The following is a 21,444-nucleotide window of genomic DNA, read 5'->3' as shown; positions in this document are numbered from 1 at the left end:
TCATGATAAGCTGCACACACAACACATCACCAAAATTTCACACTTGAGCTGCCCATGATCCTGTCTTGCTGGCTGTCCCATTTCTACAGACATCGTTACTACCTCCAGTTCTGACCTATGGTGAGACAACTGTCCCACCATTCCACGACCGTACCTAAAATAACGGCAAGGCGGCAAAATAGCGTGATATTGAAGAGGCAGTGTGGGGCTTTGTGACACTGTGCCTTCTCTATTACTTCAGAATTTGTGTGCAGCACTTCATCTTTCAGGCCAAGGCGAATATGATCAGAGAGGAGGTTTAGATGTCTGTGTGAAAGTCTGACAGAGGTGCATGTATGTGGACAAGACTTTGATACTTTGATCGCCATGAGGGATTCTCAAAGTGGATGATTTGCAGAGGCATGAGGTGCTGACTGCAGGGCAGCAGTGCTATTCTCAGATCTAGCCACCTATTTTTGTCAAAGGAGCTGTGTGTCACAAGAATTCAGACTGTGCTTTTACAGCTTGTCATACTATGTCAGAAATGACCTAAGGCATTTAGTCATCTCACTTTCACTGTTTGACAAACAAATACACTAAAAAAAAGGTGCAAGCACAACTCCTTCACTATGCAGCTTGTGGCACTGGTCAGCTGTGTGGTTTTTAATGTCCTTTCCATATGATTGTAATGGTTCTTCAGGGATCCTATAAAAACAAATCTTTGTACAACACTGCAGGTAATTTTACTGCAGTGTAGAACCATAAAATACACCACCTGCATCTCTTCATGCATCTCATTTCCATCGACTTGACACTTGAGATTGGATGAGATTTATTGTTCTCGGGCAGCAAAGTTTGAACCTGGAAACGTTTCATGGCGCTTGACAGGAAAACAGCTCTCAGGACCCCTTAATGGACTTCATTTCCCAAGCACTCTGAGCGCTGCCGGGAGTAATCACGATGGCATAAAAATAACATGTGGTTGGGTAGCGAGCAGTAAACAACAATTAAGAGACCCCTTGCGTAGCTCATGAAATGAATCATTGAAAATGCACTTGTGCCATGAAGACAGCTTCAGCCTCTCAGCCTCTAATTGACTATGAATAATTCAGCTGGCGAGTGGGATTAGCAGCACCGCCAGTATGATATTGATTGACATGTTCCTGATTTTTCTTTGTTGTCGGCAAAAATAGTTGAGTTGTAGAGTCTTTACTGTAAGACATATCAGCACAGAAAAAAAAACTTGAAACTAGAGGAAAAGAAAAATCATGCATCTTACTGCAGACAGCCCAGGGACAGAATATCAAACAGTATGTCCAAACTGTCACTGGTTCAGTTGAGGGCATGACTGTGTGACCCATCCTGCTTGGATTAAAGTCAGTGCGACATAGGTGGCATGTGAGTCACTAAAATTACCACCTTGTAGCTGTATGCCTTTGCACACCAGGCAAGTTGCAGTACAATTTACAATCATGTCTATGAAAACTTGGATGCTTTACACACATCTTACCCTCAGCAGCATGGAAGATCTCCACAATAAGCAGCTTCAAGGTGTGAAGTTGTGTTGTATAAGCAAATGAGTTCTTGAGTTATGGCCAAAAACATGTTTTGTGAGGTCACAGTGACCTTAACCTTTTACCACCACATTCTAATGGATTCATTCTTGAGTCCAAGTGAAGGTTTGTGCCAGATTTTAGGAAATTCCCTCAATGTGTTCTCCAGATATCACTGTTGTGAGAATAAGACAGACACAAGGTCATGGTCACATTCAAAATTGAATTCACCATCAAAATTGAATTAGTTTATAATAGAAGTCAATATGAATTTTTGCATCAAATTTGAAAAAAAAAAATCCCTGAAGGTGTTCATGAGATAACACGTTCACAAGACTGAAACAAACAAGAGCACAGTGACCTTGACCTTTGACCTATGACAACCAAAATCTAGTCTGTTTATCCTTGACTGCAAGTGGACGATTTATGCCAAATTTAAAGTGATTCCCTCAGTGCATTCTTTAGATATTGCTTTCACAAGAATGGGACAGACAAACTACCAGAAAACATAATTCCTCCAGTTTCTACTATCACCGGCACGGAGTTATAAAAGTGCGTGAGAAGGAGAAACACGGCAAGGGGAGTTAGTGAGCACACGTTTGAGAAGAGTTAGTGACAACCTATCCAACATGAAAGGACCAGCATTAAACACTGTCATGTTTGCGAGTGAACAAGGCCAGCTCCGACTGCAGGACATCACATCAATCAGCTGTTGGCTGAATGGGGACAAGACGAGGACATCAAGTGGCACAAGGGGGATTGTTTTTCTTGATATGGAGCTTGCACATCCTGAGCAGAGTTTAAGTATGACTTAACACAGCAGCATCTCAAGCTCCCTCTCTCTGTTGTCACAGCCAAGACACCAGCCATGAACTCCACTGCCGTGCTGTATTGTCATGTAAATAAACTTTTATTGGTAAGCTGACTGACAGAATTGAATATTTCATAGTGGAAAGCAAACGAATTAAGTAATTACCATGGTGATGAGAGGGCTGGCACCTAAATCGTGTGACTATGCTTGAGACCTGTCACTTGATTTGTGCACAAATGCTAATGAAGTCAAAGTCATCTCAAACAAAATTCTTCCAAATGGAGTTGCTTTAAAATAGACCAACAATTGCAGGGCTCTGCTGAATGCTTGTTTAAGCTGAGTGGAGGTAGGATGGTAACAATAGGTTATTTTTGAATAATATTTTCACCATTTTCACTGGCTGGTTTTGTTTTTTTCTGTTTTGCAGAAATACGCAGTGGAGAATGTGTATTGTACACTAACAACATGCCTGTAAATCCATTTTCTCTGCATCATCCACAGAAAATAGTGGAGGCTCACAAGCAGAAATGTATTACATTTAATATTTTTTGCAAAATCAGATAAAAAAAAAAAACATTCTTAAATGAATAAATCAACACAACTTTGACTAATATTCCTTTAAGGGAACAAAGTCAAATCAAAACATGATTTATGAAAAAAGAAAATACAGTGTGTGTGGCAGTAGCTGGAGGGGTGCTATCAGCAAACTTCACCCTTTTTTTTCCCTTTGTGTGATTGCTTCCCTCTTGTCAATCATTCGGTGTCCGCCCTCTAAATTCAGATGGGTTTTTGGGTCCATAAATGCAGCACAGGCAAAACTCTTCATGACTTCTTTTTTTCCTCAGCAGAATGTGCCTGAGATTCTGCTGCTCCGTCTTTGTTCAGAGTACGCTCTGCGCCCCGAAATTGTGGTGCAATGTACAATAGAATTCCAATAGTGCTCCAATATAACAATCAAGCACCAACAATATCAAATCAATACATGGTGGCAGGTGTTTTAATCATTGCCAGCCACCACAAATGAATGAATGTATGGGAAGCCATAGTCTTGAGAAATCTACAAGCAGCACTACCCAAGACAAATTTATTTTTCCTAAGAGAGTGAAGGCATGATCAATCTCTCTCTGATTGTCTTACCCATACATTCTTACTCTAACCATGGCCCATTTCTCTTGCCTAAACCTAACCAACCCGTACAACAAAGGCAATGAGTTCTGGCCAATAAGAGGCAGAGTAGCGCATGTCATGCTATCGGCGTTCTAGGAAAAGAAAATTTGCATACCGCAGGCCAAGCAATCGACCCGTTCTGAATGGGCTCTGCAAGTCATGTAGTTTTTAAAAAAACACCACCACATTGATTGATAGTCCCCACACACAAAAAATACTATTTAGGAAAATATAGAAAGATGAATATATCTGTTTTTTGTAAATGAACCCTTCAGGGTCTTGATTTTGCAAGGCTTCATCACTTGTGTCATGTGCTTCCTCGAGTGGACTACAGCTGGATTGTAGCTAACCTCAGCTTGAAAACTTTCCCATAATAACATTCAACAGCTTCTTATTGCATATCTTATCATCTCAACCTATAAAGTTAATATCATCTGTAAAAGTAAAGCAAGTAGAAAGGAACAGAAATGTATTAAATGCCAATTGAAGTTCACAGAGGTCTGCATCAACTCTTAAGGGATGTTGGGGAAAAATGCTAGAGTGTGCCATGTTTCCTCTGAATGTGCATGAGTGTTCCTGTGAAACCTTTAAACAAATGCTGGGTTGGAGATTGAAATTGCTGGCATCAGAAATTATGACACACTGTGATGAAACACTTGGATCAGCCCTCTCCTATTGTTATATATAAATGTGAGCTGTGGACTCTTAACCTTCAAACATCTCATTTGTATTCATAGTGAACAGACGTTTTTATATGGCATGAAATTAGACACATTTGTGTATTTGACTTCTCATTTTCATCCTTGGTAGTGTACTTTTCTAAATTTAAGCAGTCTTGTAGTTTGACCTACTGTCAGCTACTTTACAGCAGTAAAAAGGACGTACGGGTAATGCGCACGCGCGCGCACACACACACACACACACACACAAGTCTATTGATATTAATGGCCAATCAAACACCCATGTGTTGTTACCCTGGCAACCAAAGGCCAACTATTCTGAGTCAAATAAAAAGCAGGAAGTAGCATCTTTCCATACAGTGTGCCAAGTACTGTGAGTGACAAAAGCCCACTCAACTTCCCTTTCTTTATTACTAACATTCTTTCAATGTCACTCTCACCGTTTAACCCATGTACTGCACTTTCTATCAACATCACCACTCTGCCTGATTAATTATCAACCTCAACCTTTAGTACTCTTCCTTCCCACGCTGAGAGTGATTTTTTTTTTTTTTAAACCTTTAATGAGAGCTTTTGCAGCTCACTTTGTTTGGATGAAACAGAATTTGTACACCTATAGTGTAATGTAATGTGTGAAGTTACTTTCACATGATCAGATATCTAGTAAATCCATTTTTCACTAAGGGAGGACTGACGCCCGACCCAGAGGAGCTCTAAAGCTTTACACTTAGCTGCTCAAGAAAAAAACAGCCAAATTCTTTGAACTTTGACCTGAGACTTTTAGCTCCTCTAATTTGGTCTCACTGCCTGACTGGGTGATGATAACAGTGCTGGACTTTTGCTGCATATAAGGTCCTTTAGAATAGGGCCTTACTTTACTTTACCTTACTTTAAGAAACTCTTGCTTTGTGGCTTTGCATCTATTCTTGTCTACAGTGTCTACGGGAATCAAGAAGCAATAAAATGCAGCAAACAGAGGAGTTAAAATGTGCCGCATTACAGTCATTTGACCAGATGAATTAGAGAAGAGCAACTGCATTGTCAAGTCCTGCTGGTCATTTTCTTGTTAGAGAAATGTATTAATGGCTATTTGACAAACAACTTTATCTTTAAAGCTGCTCTGTGATCAGTAAGTACATTTAAATGCACAGTCAAGTTTCTGTTATAGCTCAATTAGGCCATTTAACAGAACTACTGTCCTTGTCCCACTATACAAGCACCGGGGGAGAATAGATTTATTGATGAGAGTATGTCTGACTCTACCACAGTAGGTTATGACATACCCCCTTTTAGCTAGATGGAATTGGACCTTCTTTCGCTTGACCCTCTACATCAGATACCAAATAAGTTAGCAACTGGCAAGTGGGTTGCATGTCGAATGGTGGGGGGTTGGGTGGTGGGACAGTTTGCACAGTCCTGCTGGTTGAGTGTGCCTGTGCACCACAGGATCCTGTCACCAAGCTCCTTCCCAACACTACAGTGCCATTAATAGACTCAATTAGTAACCATTAGCGTGACATCCACAACATGTCCACAAACAAGAATGCCTTTTCCAACTGCCAACCCCTCCAACACTTGCTAACTGAGTTTGGGGAGCTAGGATGGGTTCAAAGTCAGGACAAGGTCCCAGCAGAGCACAAAGGAGCTAAAACGGGTTTATTATTGGACTTGCGAGGCACAACAGGGTATGGGGGCTGAATCTCGGAGAATGATTCGCAGCCATGAGCTCATTGGGTGACCACAAGGATTCATCAAGCCACAAATCACATCAGTCGAGGCTGAGAGCTTCTGTATAGTTGCCCATTAAAAGCTTGGTGTCCCTTTTACTGCTTTGAATCTTTCTCTTGTCTACTTTTACTGCTTCTCTGGCCCTCTGGCCAATATCTGACTTCCTTTCTTTTATTAAGTTGCGCAACAGTAAGCCTAATGAGAAAAGGTGAATTAACTGTGTACTGCTCTATTTCAGTGACCTTGGTTTTTTGTTTGCCAAATCCAAAAATGACAAAAATAAAACTCAAACTGGAAACGACCCGTATTAACATATTTGGTTGGTTTAGATGAGTCGCAGTAAAAGGCTGAGGTGAACAACAGTTTTATTCACACTGTATCTCAAAAATCACGTGCATTGGAGAGACAGAGTAACGAATGAACAGCGGCTGAGAACAAAGACACAATAATATCCTAAATGTCAGTTGGGGTGAAGGGACGACCCTGCCAAGCAGTACACAAATTCCTGCTGGGTGAATGTGTCTTGTGCAGGGTCCTGTCACCTTACTTGCCCCCCCGAGCACAACAGGGGCATTAATGGACCCCATTAGTATCTGTTAGCGTGACAACGTCCACAAACTGTCCACAAACAAGCAAGCTTTCCCAGAGCACAGCTTGTGCTAAATGATGGGAGGAAGTTGGAAAGTCAGGTCTGGGCCATGACAAAACACAATGGAACTGGGCTAAATGAGCTTATTAATGAGATTACAAAAGGGAAATTTAGGGGAAAGTAAAGAACAAGAATTAAGTGCTCTAAAACACTGGTGTGATGGGAAAGTTGGACCATCAGTCTAATGGGCTGGATTAGATTCAGAGAGCATCATTTTATAAAATTAAAGAAAAAAGTTCTAGAATGTGAAAGCCAATCTTTATTAGGGCTGCATTTTTTGTGCCCTCAAACAAATTTGACAGAAAGGAGTGTTTAGAAGTGGGAGTGGGACACAAGCATTTCTAAGGGACTATTTTTCAGGGCTACAGCTGAAAACAGTTTAACTTTTGGAATGCAGAAGCATGCGTGTCATGTGACAAGGAACAGCTATCAAATCATCATCACTTTTCTTATCAGTTTAATATCAAGAAGTTGATCTTTTTAGTAGGGCCATTTTAGTACGGACATTTTGGTCCCCACATTTTGCCCCAGAGTGAGTGCTCTTGACTTTCATGCTAAATTTTGTAGCCGTGGACATGCAGGCAGTGGCACAGAGGGAGAGGGAGAGACTGCACCGTGAAGTGAAGAAGATTTGAATTTACAGCTCACATCAACTTAATAGGATATAGTCTCTGGTTTTGTTGATCTACTGCTGGCTAAAAATGTTGTTGTGCATTTGCCATCCATCGTTAGAGTTGTTAGTTTGTTTACTAATGGATGCTGCTGTCACAATGAATGTGGCATGGAGCACATTCATACAATTCAGACTTTAAAACTTTGTATGGGAAACAAAACAAATTGTTGAATATTCCTGTTGAATAGCCAAATCCAATTTGACTGGCATATATTCTAAGTCAGGTACAGCCCTACATTTTAGTGCAGGGCTACCCAGAGCTTTACATCCGTCCCACTGACAATATTTTAGACTTCATACCTTCTGAATTTTACTTTTCATTAGATAAAAAGGATGGAGAAGAGAGGCAACAGCTAAAGTACCATCCTGCTAGCCATTGTACAGGTGTTGGCTAACAAACTGGACGACCACTGTGTGTGTATCAGTTTCTATTAGATATCAGGAATTGTAACATCTATCTGTTGTTGGCCAGATCTTGAAATATCGGACAGCTTAATTCAACCAGATGACTTTCTTTTCTATATGCCCATCGAAAAAGCAGAAGACTGGCGATAGAAGGAGAAGAGGCATGTGCTTTATGCTGACTAAGGATTTAATATGACAGGGAGAAAGTGAGGTGCTGTCCTATTCCTGCTGTGGATCATTGCTACATGTCGTTCAGAGACGGCTGCAGTGAGGAGTCGCTGCACGCATTCAGGACGAGCACCCGAGAAGCCATCAAGATATGTAAACTGGGATGTTAACTCCCTGCGACACGAGAGATGTAGCCAATCAAAGTCTGGTACACGTTCCAGGACGCCATTGTCAACATCACCTGTGAAATCAATAAATTCAATGAGTCTGTGGAGGATTTAAGAAATTGTACCCAAAGCTCCAGTTAAATCATTCTACAATCAGAAATCATTGATTAGCAGAACCATAATGAAACACCGACAATTATAAAGCAGCAGCCAACAAAGGACAAAGACGCGGGAAAAGACTAAATTACAGTGCACAAGTTAAACGAGCTCATTTGATCACATCTCACAGGACTTGTGCTTTGTACAGTTCAATGCGACAAAGAAAAGATTGATTGATGAGCGACCACCAGATTTGTGTTAAGACGGCTGTGATTCCATGCTGATTATGGTCGCTTCGTAACTTAAGCCACAACCTGCCTCAACACCTAATTTATTAAGCTTTTCATAAAGACCACCAGGATATTGAAGCTTTCTCTTTTGCTGACATTAGTTCGGATCTATCTTTTGTATATTTAACCCTCTCGAGTCGGAGACTTGAATTATGGCCTAAAAACGTTTCCTCAATGATGAAAAACGACAGCGACGCTCAGTTTGAATTCAGTCTGTTGAAACTGATTCCAGTATTGTGGTGTGAGGCGCAATCCATGAAACCGCAACATCAGCAGTTCAATTATAGCTGGGAGCTTTGTTTCAAACACACTTCCTGTTTGTCTTCTACAACACTCAAGTCTCAGTTTTAGTCTAGTCTATCTGAAGTTTCCAATGGTATTAAATAGTTACAGATTTTACCCAAAAAACAGCTTTAAGTGTTCAATATATCTCTGTACCAGGAGAGATGGATAATTGAGAAATAAGGGCAAAACAAACACTTTAATGCCACAAAACAATGAAGGGGAACTATTTAAACTCCACTGACTGAAATAAATGTTATTATTTCTCATATTCCCACAATCATTTAATACCTGGCTGTGTGAAACTGGCACATTTAGACATTATAGGGATCTGTCTACTCTCTTTAATTATGTTTGTGCATCAATACCCTAAAAGATATAATTTTAAAGTGTTTAGTCCCATAAATATGCACATGTACACAAACTTTAAAATGGGACTTCAATTTCCTGCAGGTGTTTAAGTCACAGAGAGGTTTTCTGGCAAGAAGAAACTCATTGAAATGCATTAACACTCATTAAAAATCTCTCAATGCCTAAATCCATTTGGTTTTTTTAACTGTGTAATTTTCACACAAATATAGTGTGTGTAGTTTGTGTTGGTGAGATGTCTCCAGCTGTTTAAAATATAAAATTTAAATGCCAGGTGTTACAGTCTGTTCCTCAAAATCAAAGTGGAAAAGCTGCTTACTAGGCTCAATTATGCACAAATATTTAACAATCACACAAAGAGAAATCAGTCGAGGCTGAGGTATTTTTCTCTCCACCATCAATTTCCTATAAAGACCAGAACAATGACACCTTACATATTCCATAAATAGCAAGTCAAAGTGATTTGCAACATATTGATAACAAAACAACTCCTGGAATGAACATCACACAAGCTGCCTGTGAACACTTCCTCTTTGCGTAGGCGAACAGCAGGACTCAGAGAAAGTTTCAGTCACACCACTTATTCAAGACACAGTATTTCATGCTGCTGTTGCATTGCGATAAAACAGCTTAATGTGACCAGATTCGGGACTTTTTAAAGCCATAGAAAGTCAGACAAGCCTACCAGAGAGACAAATACACACTGAATCCCTCCGTTTTTGCTCACTGTGACTCGATACAACATCATCAGTTATATGGCTAAAATACAGTCATTTACACAAACTGCCAAACATGCAAAGAGAATAACAATGTCGACAAAGAAGATCCTGTTTTACTTAAACTCCAAGCAGGGCTCTGGTCTCAGCAGTGATCCTTAAAGAGGAGTACTCTGAGCCAATTTTTTTTTTTTTAGAGGGCTGTAGTGACCTTGTTCTTGTGGGGCCTGAAGTTTACGAGCGTGCACCAACAGTCCTCCAGAGCTTGCAATGCTGAGGGAATAGTTTCCACAAATGAAGGCTTAAATGAGTCTTAGCAGTACAGAGGCACAGCCCTGCTGCTACATGGTGAAGTTAGCTCCCAGTTTGCAGCAGTTAAGGGGAAATGTAAGAGAAGCTTCTATGGCAATATTGCGCCCACTTTTTTCACCGCTTTGTGAAAGGATGTTAAATCCTTGCCTAATCATAAAGCCACTTTCAGATGTATAAAACCTTTATTTTATTAATAAACACTACATTCAGAGTGTTTTCTTTGTCCAGACAGCAACTATCAAAAAAATCCACACCAAAAAAACTACATTTCCAAAAACAGGACTTGATAAACAAGTTTTAGCTTACTGAAATCTTAATTCTGTTCTTGAAAACCCCAAAAGGGGAGTTTCAATGTATGTTTTTTTTTTTGTTTTGTTTTGTTTTGTTTTGTTTTGTTTTGTTTTGTTTTGTTTTTTTTCAAATCTAAACCACAGCAGGTCAAGATCAAAACTTTATTACTTTAACTTGTCACATCTAATAAAATATTGTAAAGATTTAACTTATTTGACATGGTGTTTTTTAAGAATTACTGTAATTTGCTTGCAGATTTGATAAGGGATTTTTTGTTTATTTTGTTTTTACAAGACCAAGCATTTGGGGTTTTTTTCTAATGGAAAAAATGCAGTGAAATCACTGTTTCATAATTGTAATCATAATCACAATCATAATCATAAATACACCGAACAAATTGTCATTATTATGGGGGATGTGGGGATAGTGTTTTGGTATACGGCTATTAGGTATCTATTTTTTAATATGAATTAAAATCTTGCAAATACGCATTTTTCCTTTTGGTATCCTACAGTTTTGGTTTGCTTTTTCATTACAACAGATACATTTTGCTAAGATAAATATTTGTGAGATGAACGGACTGACAACTTCTCATTATGCTAAAATTAAAACAAGTGATATGAACAGACTGAAAACCTCTCATTAGATAAAACACATGTTGACTAAGTTTTTCCATACTTAAAAGTTGAAAAAAGGTAATAAATTGTGATATATCTTAATATAACTTATCACAAATCTCAACATATCTTAAAATATGTATAATCCCAATAAGATTGTATCGTAACCTAAGTATCACAATGACATCATATTGGGGTTCTAATATTACGATATATGCATGCAGTTCAGTGTATGGTTTGTCAAAATGGTGTTGCCAAACCTCAGCAGAACCTGTTGCTTGACTGCTGTGGGTAGGTACAATCAATGCCCAACACTGTATAGTCTCTTTCTTTAGTACTTTCAAATGTATTAAATACTTTCATGAATTTAAGAGTTGCAGCTGGGACGTTTTAGAAACTAATAACTAAAAGAAAAAATGACAATCAGTGGCTCACTACTGTCATTTAAGTCTGCCTTAACTTTTCCCCAGAACTGCCAAAGCGGAAGCAGCGAACTGGAAACTAACTTCAGCGTCGTCCTGCTGCTGCTCTCTTGTGTTTACACTTCACGAAGACACAAGTTTACACCCAAAGCTGCGGCTGCGGCGGTCCAACCTCAGCACAAACCTCCATCATACACACACTGTTTTATCCTCACACACACGTACAGTAAAGCACTGGCGGTGTAATTTGACGAAATGTGTGTAAAGGACACTTTGCGACAAGGAGACAACGTTTAACTGTGTTAGTGGGCTACAGTCCTGTTAACGCGTGACGTGCCTTACTAGTAAACATACAACTGTAACCAGGTGACAAAATCCCCCACTACACCTGGGAGCTTTTTACATTCACCTAACCAAAGCATGCAGGGAAAACAATATGACAATGTATGACGCTGTGCTGCAAGATAGCTCAAAAAAGAGAGTGAAAGTTTAAAAACTTTTCCCACGAGCCGTCCGCTGCCCACAAAAGTCACTTTTCCGACGTGACTGTTACTTCAGACGAGTTTGAAACAATAGAGCTAACAGTGACATTAAAAGTCTGCTTAAATCGAGCAGCTAAGGTGGCGGAGTCACAGTATTGCACAACACGTAAAGTCGACAGTTTTTTAGGTTCACTCCAAATCTTAACACTTGAACAACAATGCCCGTGTTACGCAACACTTTCACTTTCCTTCTGCTAACTATAAAATACGAGGGAAAACTGAAAAAAGTAAACAAAATAACAGAAACTCGGCGTGACTCCGAGGAGGAAAAAGCGCATACTTTTAACAGGATAAGCATACTTTTGTGTCAAGCTTCTCCGCTTTCAAGCTAAAGGGAAAACTGTGGAATTGTTCATTTTTTTAAACATGACAGAAAAAGAAACTGTACCTGAATTGAGCACCTTTACGCTCGAGTGGCTAGTTTAGTCTCAGTCTCCGGGAGCATCCACACAGCAGGGTTTTAGGACCCGTCGGAACTGTAAAAATCATTGAGCCAGCAGCTCCGCCATACTGAATTAATCACGTGCCTGACAGCCTCCTGTATTTCGGTGGGGGGCGGGATCTGCAGGACAGAGTGACTGACAGCTGAGAGCAAAGTGAAGTCAGTGTGAGTGGATACATGAATGAAGGCCGTCATTTCCATATGGGAAAATTCTTTATCAATAAGCACAAAGTTTTAGGTTGACAGCCCTCTTTCTATCCTTTCTTGACTGATTTCAGCTCAGTACTTTCCTCTCTTGCTCATATAAATAACAAGCAAAATATTTTTAGACTATTACAAGAAACGTATTTGGCGAAACCCCCTGACGTGATATGAATATTAATTATTTTTGTTTGTTTTGCTTTTGTTTCTGTCCGTGTCAATTCTTTATTCTACTTTCTTCTTTCTTTCTTCTTTCTTTATGTATTTTAAGATTTTAATTGTTTTATGTATCAATATCATGACTATTTATTATTATTATTATCATGATGATTATTATTATGATGATGATGATTATTATTATTATTATTATTATTATTATTATTATGGTAAGTGTGGAATGTCAATTATCTGTGCTCTCATGTATGTTTGTGTTCTTGTTTGCCAGACATATTTTGTACATATTTTTGTTAAATAAAGCTTGTAAACTGTCAGTGAAACCCAACAGTTTAAGCTGTTTATGAGCAGGGGTTACTGCTTTTCCAGGGCCATATTCAGCAAAAACATTGCCATCACCATCTTGTATGATATTCATTATCACATCTGCCAGCTATCTTAATTCCATCAGGTTTAGCAGGAAGGCTCTTCTCCAGGAAGCAGATAGTTATTTTCTGAACCAGCAGTGACGCAAAATCACCCTCAGTCAACAACACAAAGAATAAAAGTCTCATTTTTCTCAACTGGAAAATCTACTGTTGGTTTATGTCTGTCCTCCTGAGTATTAAACTGACTGCTGGATAGGACAAGTTGACACATGTTCCCTGCAGTTGTGGAAAGTAATTCTTGAAAAGGTTGCCTGGAAATCACCAGGCGAGATAGAGGAAGGTGAGGCAGACTGAGGCAACACAATGAAGCAAGTGAAAATATTCACCCACAAGGAGTATACTGAACTTTTTAAAACTGTGATGAAAAAGCTCCATGAGGACAGTTTGTATCACGTTACTTGAGTGTTTCAGGCTGACAGACTACCCTGGTCTTTTTGGTCTCGCAAATCAGGTTTTATATCGGACTTTCATTTTATGGAATTCGTTTTACTATATATTCATTTAAGGGCGCTGAAACCATTTTTCAATCAGCTTCTTAAGTAATGAGGGTTACAGTGCAGATCCAGGGACATTGTTTTGCCAGAGTTAGTGCAATTTGAAATGTGTACCCTGAGAAAGTTCAGTTCAACTGGAAACACTTTAGTTATTGAAATTCTCAAATTAGCCTTACTGTAAAATTATGAAATGACAAGTTGAATTATTACAAAATTACCTCAACTTGTCTTCTGAAATTCAGTCAACTTAAAATTTCAGGGCAACCCAGACACTTACTTATTTAAGTTGAAACAAGTAGTTTCTTTTGACAGTATTTTTTTGTTGTGTTACATATGTTTAGCTGTTTGCTATTAAGTAAAACTGGATACAAACAAAACTGAGTTGATAGTCTTAGATTTTATTTGGATAAAACTGTCAGCAATAGAGTTAGTGGTATCAATGGTATAAGTAGATTTAGAAAACTATTAAAATAAATGAGGGTAAAGGTCCAGAAAACTATAACCAACTATATTTATTATCATATTGTCTTAATTGTATTTCACAATTATATATTGGAAATTATGTAACAGAATTACTATCATTATTATTAAGTTAATCTTCCAAGTTATTTCCTTGTTTGTTTTTGTGTTTTGCTTTCTTTTTCTTTTTTTGTTTTTTGTATCAATTCTCAGGTAATTTTCTTGTACTTTTCACTTTTTTCTTGCTAACATAAGGGTAATTTCCTCTAAGGTTGCTCGCTGCCTTTTTCCCATGTTTTTTTGAAACACATCAAGCCACTTTGGACAGGTTTCAAAGGGTTAAACATGTCGACACATTCTAATTTATCCATTATTTATTGAATACATTTTTAAAAATAAATACAATTATTTATTGTTTACTCAATCATTTTGTTAAACAGTTTTTTAAAAAGTGGATATTACAACAAAATTATTTCTAACAGACAGTAACTCTGTCCCCGAAGAAAGCCCTTAATTATCAAGTTCCATCTTCCCCCAAACTTTTAATAAACAGCTGTCAGCGTAGGGGTAGTAACACATATCTCGCATCTTAAACAAGTAGCAAAGACATCACTGTCAGGCGCTGCCTTGAAAACACAAACGACACAATATCAGTGAAAACAAAAACAATGCTCCACCAGAAAACAGTTTTAATTAGGTGGATGAAATAGAAAACTGAGCTGTGACTCTCTTTTCTTCATCCCTTTGAAATACCATCTCATCTACTTATTATCCAGACACACTGTCTGGAGCTGATTACGGGGACTGGACAGGAGATAATAAAGACTTTTTTTTTCCTTTTCTTTTTTTTCCCGATCAAAGCAGAACCTGAAAAGCCGTCCTCCACGTGAAAGATGTGTAGACTCGTGGGGAGTGAGAGCAAAAGATGGGTAGACACTTGCTCATACACACAGAGTGACAAAGGGATGTGATGAATTGCAATTATGTGGCAACTGTGTCCATAAATCACTGACATCCAGCCGTGTACATGTGCTCTTAGTCTTGATCCAAAGCATTGATGTAAGTACTGCACAACAGTGGACTATATTAATGCTAGGCTTGAAACGCCACCTGATGCTGCCATGAATTATGTAAACAACTGGCACAACAGCTTTAAGTGTAGGGGCTCATCTGAAAAGAAATGCAACATCTCAACCCAGCAGAGCCGCTCTTTAAAGAAAACACTGACAGCATAATAAGTATCCACTCAAACGGGCCTGTCCACGAGAGCAAGTAAAGAAAGCCGATTTGAGCAGAGATGGGACAACTCAACCCGGCCACACTCTCCTCTAAAGGGATACCACTGACAACATAATAAGTATTCTCTAAAACTCGTCTGTGGCAGTGTGAAATAGGATGCATCCAGAGTTTATCTGCTGTAATGGAAGCAGATATGGCTCACACATGATGCCATACCATGCAACATGATCTATCACCCGCACTCAGGGCAGATTTTATTAGGACCATTTCTTGTCCATCACCCCATTACTACTTGAGCACACTAATGCTATTATACAAGGATTCAAAATTAACAAATTTTACTATGCAATAAAATTCTTGCTGTGCTTTTTTATTTTGCCGTCTGTGGAAAAGATATTTACAAAATTATAAGAAGCCCCTTTCATGGTTATATGGTACATGTCACCTCGCTGCTCTGTATAAAAAGTTTAAGCCCAGAGCAGGGATGCATTGCTACAATAAATGGATCCCTGTTTGTTTCAATAAAAATAATAATAATAATAATAATAGTAAGAATACAAGATTAGACAATCAAAAAACAGGTGCTGATAAACAAGATATGAAAGTCAAAGAAAAAAGTTCAGAGACCAGTAAAATAGTAAAAAACAATAAGACAACTGATATAAGATGATAAATACACAAATTTTAATGTATAGTTTCATGAGCAACATTTTTCATTCATTTTAATTCAAATTTTATTCAGTGACACAATCAGTGAGTTGAACAAGTTTATCAGTATTGTAAAGGAAAACACTAATGATGATAACTATACAGTGGCAACTTTATTTAAGTCTTCTCTCCTAGCTCAGACCAATGTCGGATGATGTATGGTTGCATTGTTGAGTTACAATTCTGAAAATAAAATAAAGTATGATTATTAAAAAAAAAACTATACAGTGGCAGAACCAAGGCAAAATGTACTGATTTCAAAAGATTTAGAGAACTTAATAACTACTACAACAGTATTATGAAATACAAATTAATGTCCATGCTTGTCATGTTGGTATCAATATTAAAACAAAAAAAACCACAACAAAATGCAATTTTCTCCTTTCTACTGTGCACATGCAGTACAGTGTAGGTTACGGTTATTTGCATTTAACACCACATAAATCTCATTCTAACAAAAACCCTACAATTACTTTGGTAAAGTTGATGTCGGTGGTGCCATAAAATTTGAAGTTGATTGAATTTGAGAAGACAGGTTGAGGTAATTTTGTAATGATTTATCTTGTAATTTAAAATTCAGTCAACTTAAAAAGTAATCAAGGCAGCCCAAACACTAACTAGGGTTTTTTGGGGGCGATATTTTGTTTTTTAATTTTTACAATGAGGCTAATTTGAACATTTACATAGTTAAACCATTTCCAGTTGAATTCCAACGACTTCAAACCCGCACTGTAACAAACTGATGTTAAAAATATGACCAAATTCTAACAGTAATACACTGCTTCTTTTTTTTTTTTTTAAATCACAGTAAAACACTATAAATGTTTGCTTTAAGCTTGGGCATTTTCAACTTTGCTTTCAAATGTTTCAGGTTTTTTAATCTCACTTCCCATATTTAAATTGCTATCTCAAGGTATCCATTTGCCAGCCACTTTACTTTCTCCCATTTTAGATCCAGATTATCCTTAGTAATGGAGTAAAAGCGCTTATATGCATTTTTTTCCTTTAATGTTAAGTTTCCCTTTGAAATATATAGCTAAAACAATCCTCCTAAAACAATAATGTAGTGATTAATTAATGAAAAATGACATTACCAGTTTCTTTGAAAACAGAAAAAGCAAAAAAATGGAATTGCAAAACTCTTTAACAGAGAGAAAAGGAGAAAGAGAAGGCACCACAGTCCCATCCACACTGTTTGACTGACATGTGGGGGAAAAAAAATGAAGACATATGGTTTACTTAAGTTTACAAAACTCTGCTGTTGTCCCAACATCAAACAGGTCTCTAAGCCAAAGTCCAGCATAGAGAGGCTGAGTGAATGTGGTTTGGACTGTGTGGAGGAGAGTCATGGCTTTGGAGACGCTGTAGAAGGACAAAGTACCTGCACTGTAATCCAGGTACATTCCAACTCTGGAGGACTTAGGACCTGAGATTGGAGTCTTGATTTTGTTATGTCTGAATTCATAATGACGTTTTGAACAATATAATGCCCAAGACTCGTCACTGTATCCAAATCTACATCTGTCCCCTGCTCTGCAAAAAGTCTTGTATGTAACTGCTATAAAAACCCCCCACCCTCTCCACTCTACCTCCCAGTAACAACGTCCAGTCAGACTCTCTCTACTCAGGACCTGATAACAATCAGTGAATCTGTCTGGGTGACTAGGATACAACAGTTGTTGACTCATTAATGTCGCTCTCCTGTTTCCCTCAGACATGAACACCTTTGTGTGTGCAGTGTTTGGATCCAATGTGATGTCTTGTGAATATTTCAAGAAATCGGCTCTGGTTTTAGGCGCTTCTTGTAAATTTGATGGTAAAACATTCACTTTTGTCACTGTCCCTGAGATGTTTGTGCATCTCTCACTCAGGATGTGCTGTACTTTATCTCTGATCTCTGACACAGCTGCTGTCACATCCTCAAAGTACCGCAGTGGACGGAGAGTGATGTTGGATTTGTCTATAGATCCCCTTAGTTGTGACAGTGAGGGGTAGTTGTGCAGGAGCTTATTGTTGTCTTGGGTGTGTGAGAGCTGCTCCAGCTCAGCGTCTTTCCTCTTCAGCTCAGTGATCTCCTGCTCCAGCTTCTTCTGAAGCTCTTTTACTCGGCTCACTTCAGTTTTCTGCTGGGATCTGAGCTGCTGCTTCACATCAGAGCGTCTTTTATCCATGAGACGGATCAGCTGAGTGAAGATCTTCTCACTGCCCTCCACTGCTTTATCAGCAGAGAGACTGATGGCCTCCACTTCCTGTTGGAGCACCTTCACATCTTTCTCTCTGTCCTGGATTGTCTGCTGGATGTATTGCCGACTCACCTCAAGCACTCTCCCCCTCTGCGTCATCTCTGCAGCAGCAGAGACTGTGTTGGGGCCCTTATGTTTGTAAAAAGAGCAGAGATAACAGATACACTGCCGATGATTATGGCAGTGCATCATCTCCAGGTCATAGTGACGAGAGCAGAAGTCATCCTGGAGCTTCTCGAAGGCATCCACCAGCTGGTGTTTCTTTAATGAAGCTCTATCATAGTGAGATTGTAGGTGTCTCTCACAGTAAGAGGCCAGACAGGTTAAGCATGACTTGACAGCTTTCAGTTTTCTTCCAGTACAGATATCACAGGCCACATCATCAGGTCCAGCATAGCAGTGATCAGCAGGAGCAGCTTGGAGTCCAGTCTTCTTTAGTTCCTCAACTAAAGCTGCTAACATGGTGTTTTTCTTTAGCACAAGCCTCTCTGTGAAGCTCTGCCTGCACTGAGGGCAGCTGTGGATTCTCTTCTGATCCTCTTCATCCCAAAAACTTTTAATACAACTCATGCAATAGCTGTGTCCACAAGGAGTAGTCACCGGATCCTTCAGTAGATCCAGACAGATCGAACAAGAGAAGGTTTCTCGGTCTAGCTGAACTCCTTTCTGCGCCATTTCACCTCTCAGTGGCAACAACTATCTGAGTTTCAATTCCTCTGAACAACAGAAACAGCCTGCAGAGATAAAACAAAACTTTGTTCCTTGTCCTGTTATTCATTTTCTAATCTGCACTGAATTGCTCTCATTGGTTACACCCATCATTACACTAGCAGATCTGTGAAGGGGAGGGAGTAAGGCAACATAAGAGCAGAGTGGAGTTTTCTAAACAGGAAGAGAAGGGAGGGCATATCAGACTTTGATTCGTTCTGGAAAGAGACAGTGTATTTAACCCTTGTGCAAATGTGGCTATAAAAATAGAACACAATATATTGGCAGCACATTTACTCACCATTAACAGATAAGCAGTACAAAGTACAAGTCAGTACAAAGATAATGTATCCCTTTGAATACAGTTGTTGACCACTGTAATACTTTTGCCACTAGGTCTGTCTTGAAGACAAATTGATATAATGCAAAACAAATACCAGATTTGGGATAAAATAATGGTTTGTTTGTATTTGGCAACACAAAATAGTTTAGAAGTGATCCTGGTCTTTAAAAGAGCTGTATACACTTAGAGCAAATCTATGATTAAGAATCTGAGCCAGGATTGTCTGTAAATGGCCCTATATGAGGTGGCTGAGCAAATGGTGATAGCACAAACAGTGCTTACAATGACAACAGTGCTAACAGAGCTAACAGTGTTAACCAAGGGGAAAAGTGAAGGGTGAATGCTACGCCTCCATGACAACAACATTATCAGCAGCAACTGCCTGTACCCCCTTATGAGTGCAGTGAGGAGTGGTGGCGTCTACCACAACAACAGAGACGTTTGAATTACAACACATACAGAGGGAGCGTGACTACTTTTGTTGCTCAGGATGCCATTACTCCACTATATGTATACTATCTTTACACAGCAAATTGTTGTTTGCTGCTAGATTATTGCTCTGTATGTTCCATACAGAACCTTTACATTTAGTGGTAGGCAAGAGCTGATTCAATTGAGAGATAAGTGTATCTTAGCCATCTATCTGCCACTCTGTCAACACTGAAATATCTCAGTAACAATTTATTGTACTGCAATTAAATTTATTAAAGACACTTGTGGTCTCCAGATTTTGCATCCTCCTGACTTTAGCGAATCCCTGACTTTTGCACTAGCACCACCATGAAGTTGACGTTTATTTTTTTATTCAAATATTTTGACAACTATTGGATGGACTGCCATAAAATGTGGTATGGATAATTATGTTCCCCAGAGGATGAATTGTAATAAATCTGACCCCCTGACTTGCCACCATCTGCTCAAAATTTCAATATATCCAATAGTTTAGATTATAAATAAATACCTGCAAAGCTAAGGGTGCCCTATCAGCCTCTGTTCATTCAAAATTAACCTTTTTATAATGAACCAATTGCTTAGCCTTCAGAATTGCTGCTTGCAGCTTCCTTGAGAGCCCATTAACAAACGCCTTCACACGCCACACTACGCTTCATCGGATCCTGAGAAATACATCCATAGCAATGTTAACATATATGTCACTTGCTAACGGCTAGCTTTTTGTGACCACGCTATTTTGGGTACAAATGTGTTAATTCTGAAAATTACATTCCTGATTTATGAAATGTTTAAGTTTGAAGAAATTGAAGGACAGACTGTACAGACAGAGACAACTTCCATTTCAGTTACATTTTCAAATGTAAGCATGATACACTAGCACATGCTAAATGAAGGTGGTGAAGGTTAACATTACACCTGCTAAACATTGACAGGCATGCGAGCATTATCAAGGGGAGCATCTGAGCATGTGGATGTGACCATTTACCTAAAAGTACAGTTTCACAGAGTTGCTGGTGTGGCTGTAGGTAGAATGAAATGAAACCAACCTCAACACCTCTGTGGAAGTTTTTACCAAGCATTTTATTAAGTGTCAGAGTGCAACATCTGACACAGAAAAGTAACAAAAGTGATTTATTTTTTCTAAGTGTTTGAATGACAAGAAAATGTGGCAAGAGAGACTTTTTGTCACCTGTGTTGACACTCGTCTTGTAAGCCTTGTCTGGATCGGTGACACCCGTCTAGGTTTCATGAAAAAGAGTGACAGAAAATAGAGGCTTTTATTGGAAAGTCTGGCTCACTGGAATTTGAGACAAAAGAGAAACCTAAATACTATGACAAACCTGAATGCTGTTGTCGGTAGAGACCCTGCAGCTATGCTTTATGATTTGACATTTTGTTTTAATTCATCCAAGTGATGTCAACACAAATCTAAATGAGTCACAGTCCTCACAATAGCACTTCCCTGTCGTTTGCAATACCTCTCATGTCAATTTTGTGCCTCAGATGTCTGAGCAGTTATGATAAACTCTGGAACAGGACAGATTTGCTCCAAGTTGTCAAATGGTTTATAGGGAGGGGAAATAATTAAAAATTTTAATATTTTACTTTGTCATTTATACCAATTTGCTCTGC

General features: G+C 38.8%; 2 protein-coding genes across 4 annotated transcripts in view; both read right to left on the bottom strand.

Moving 5' to 3' along the window:
- hdac4 (histone deacetylase 4) overlaps positions 1-12,426 on the bottom strand; it is a 162,778-nt gene extending 150,352 nt beyond the window's left edge. For all 3 annotated transcript variants that reach the window (XR_015777610.1, XM_088083005.1, XM_042494096.2), the window contains exon 1: positions 12,309-12,426. The gene's annotated coding sequence lies outside the window, so the exon portion shown is untranslated. The remainder of the gene's footprint in view (positions 1-12,308) is intronic.
- A 3,593-nt stretch (positions 12,427-16,019) lies between these two features.
- LOC121948697 (tripartite motif-containing protein 16-like) lies at positions 16,020-19,102 on the bottom strand. Its single transcript, XM_042494098.2, has one exon. It carries the CDS (start codon positions 18,981-18,983, stop codon positions 17,301-17,303), a length of 1,683 nt encoding a protein of 560 aa, XP_042350032.2. The 5' UTR covers positions 18,984-19,102; the 3' UTR covers positions 16,020-17,300.
- Between the last annotated feature and the right edge of the window lie 2,342 nt (positions 19,103-21,444).

This window comes from Plectropomus leopardus, chromosome 10 (assembly GCF_026936395.1).
Source record: "Plectropomus leopardus strain MGB_pleo_1.0 chromosome 10, ASM2693639v1, whole genome shotgun sequence".
NCBI classification, from domain to species: domain Eukaryota; kingdom Metazoa; phylum Chordata; class Actinopteri; order Perciformes; family Serranidae; genus Plectropomus; species Plectropomus leopardus.
Note: the sequence above shows the minus strand (reverse complement) of the source record. Positions and strands in the feature narration are given on the sequence as shown.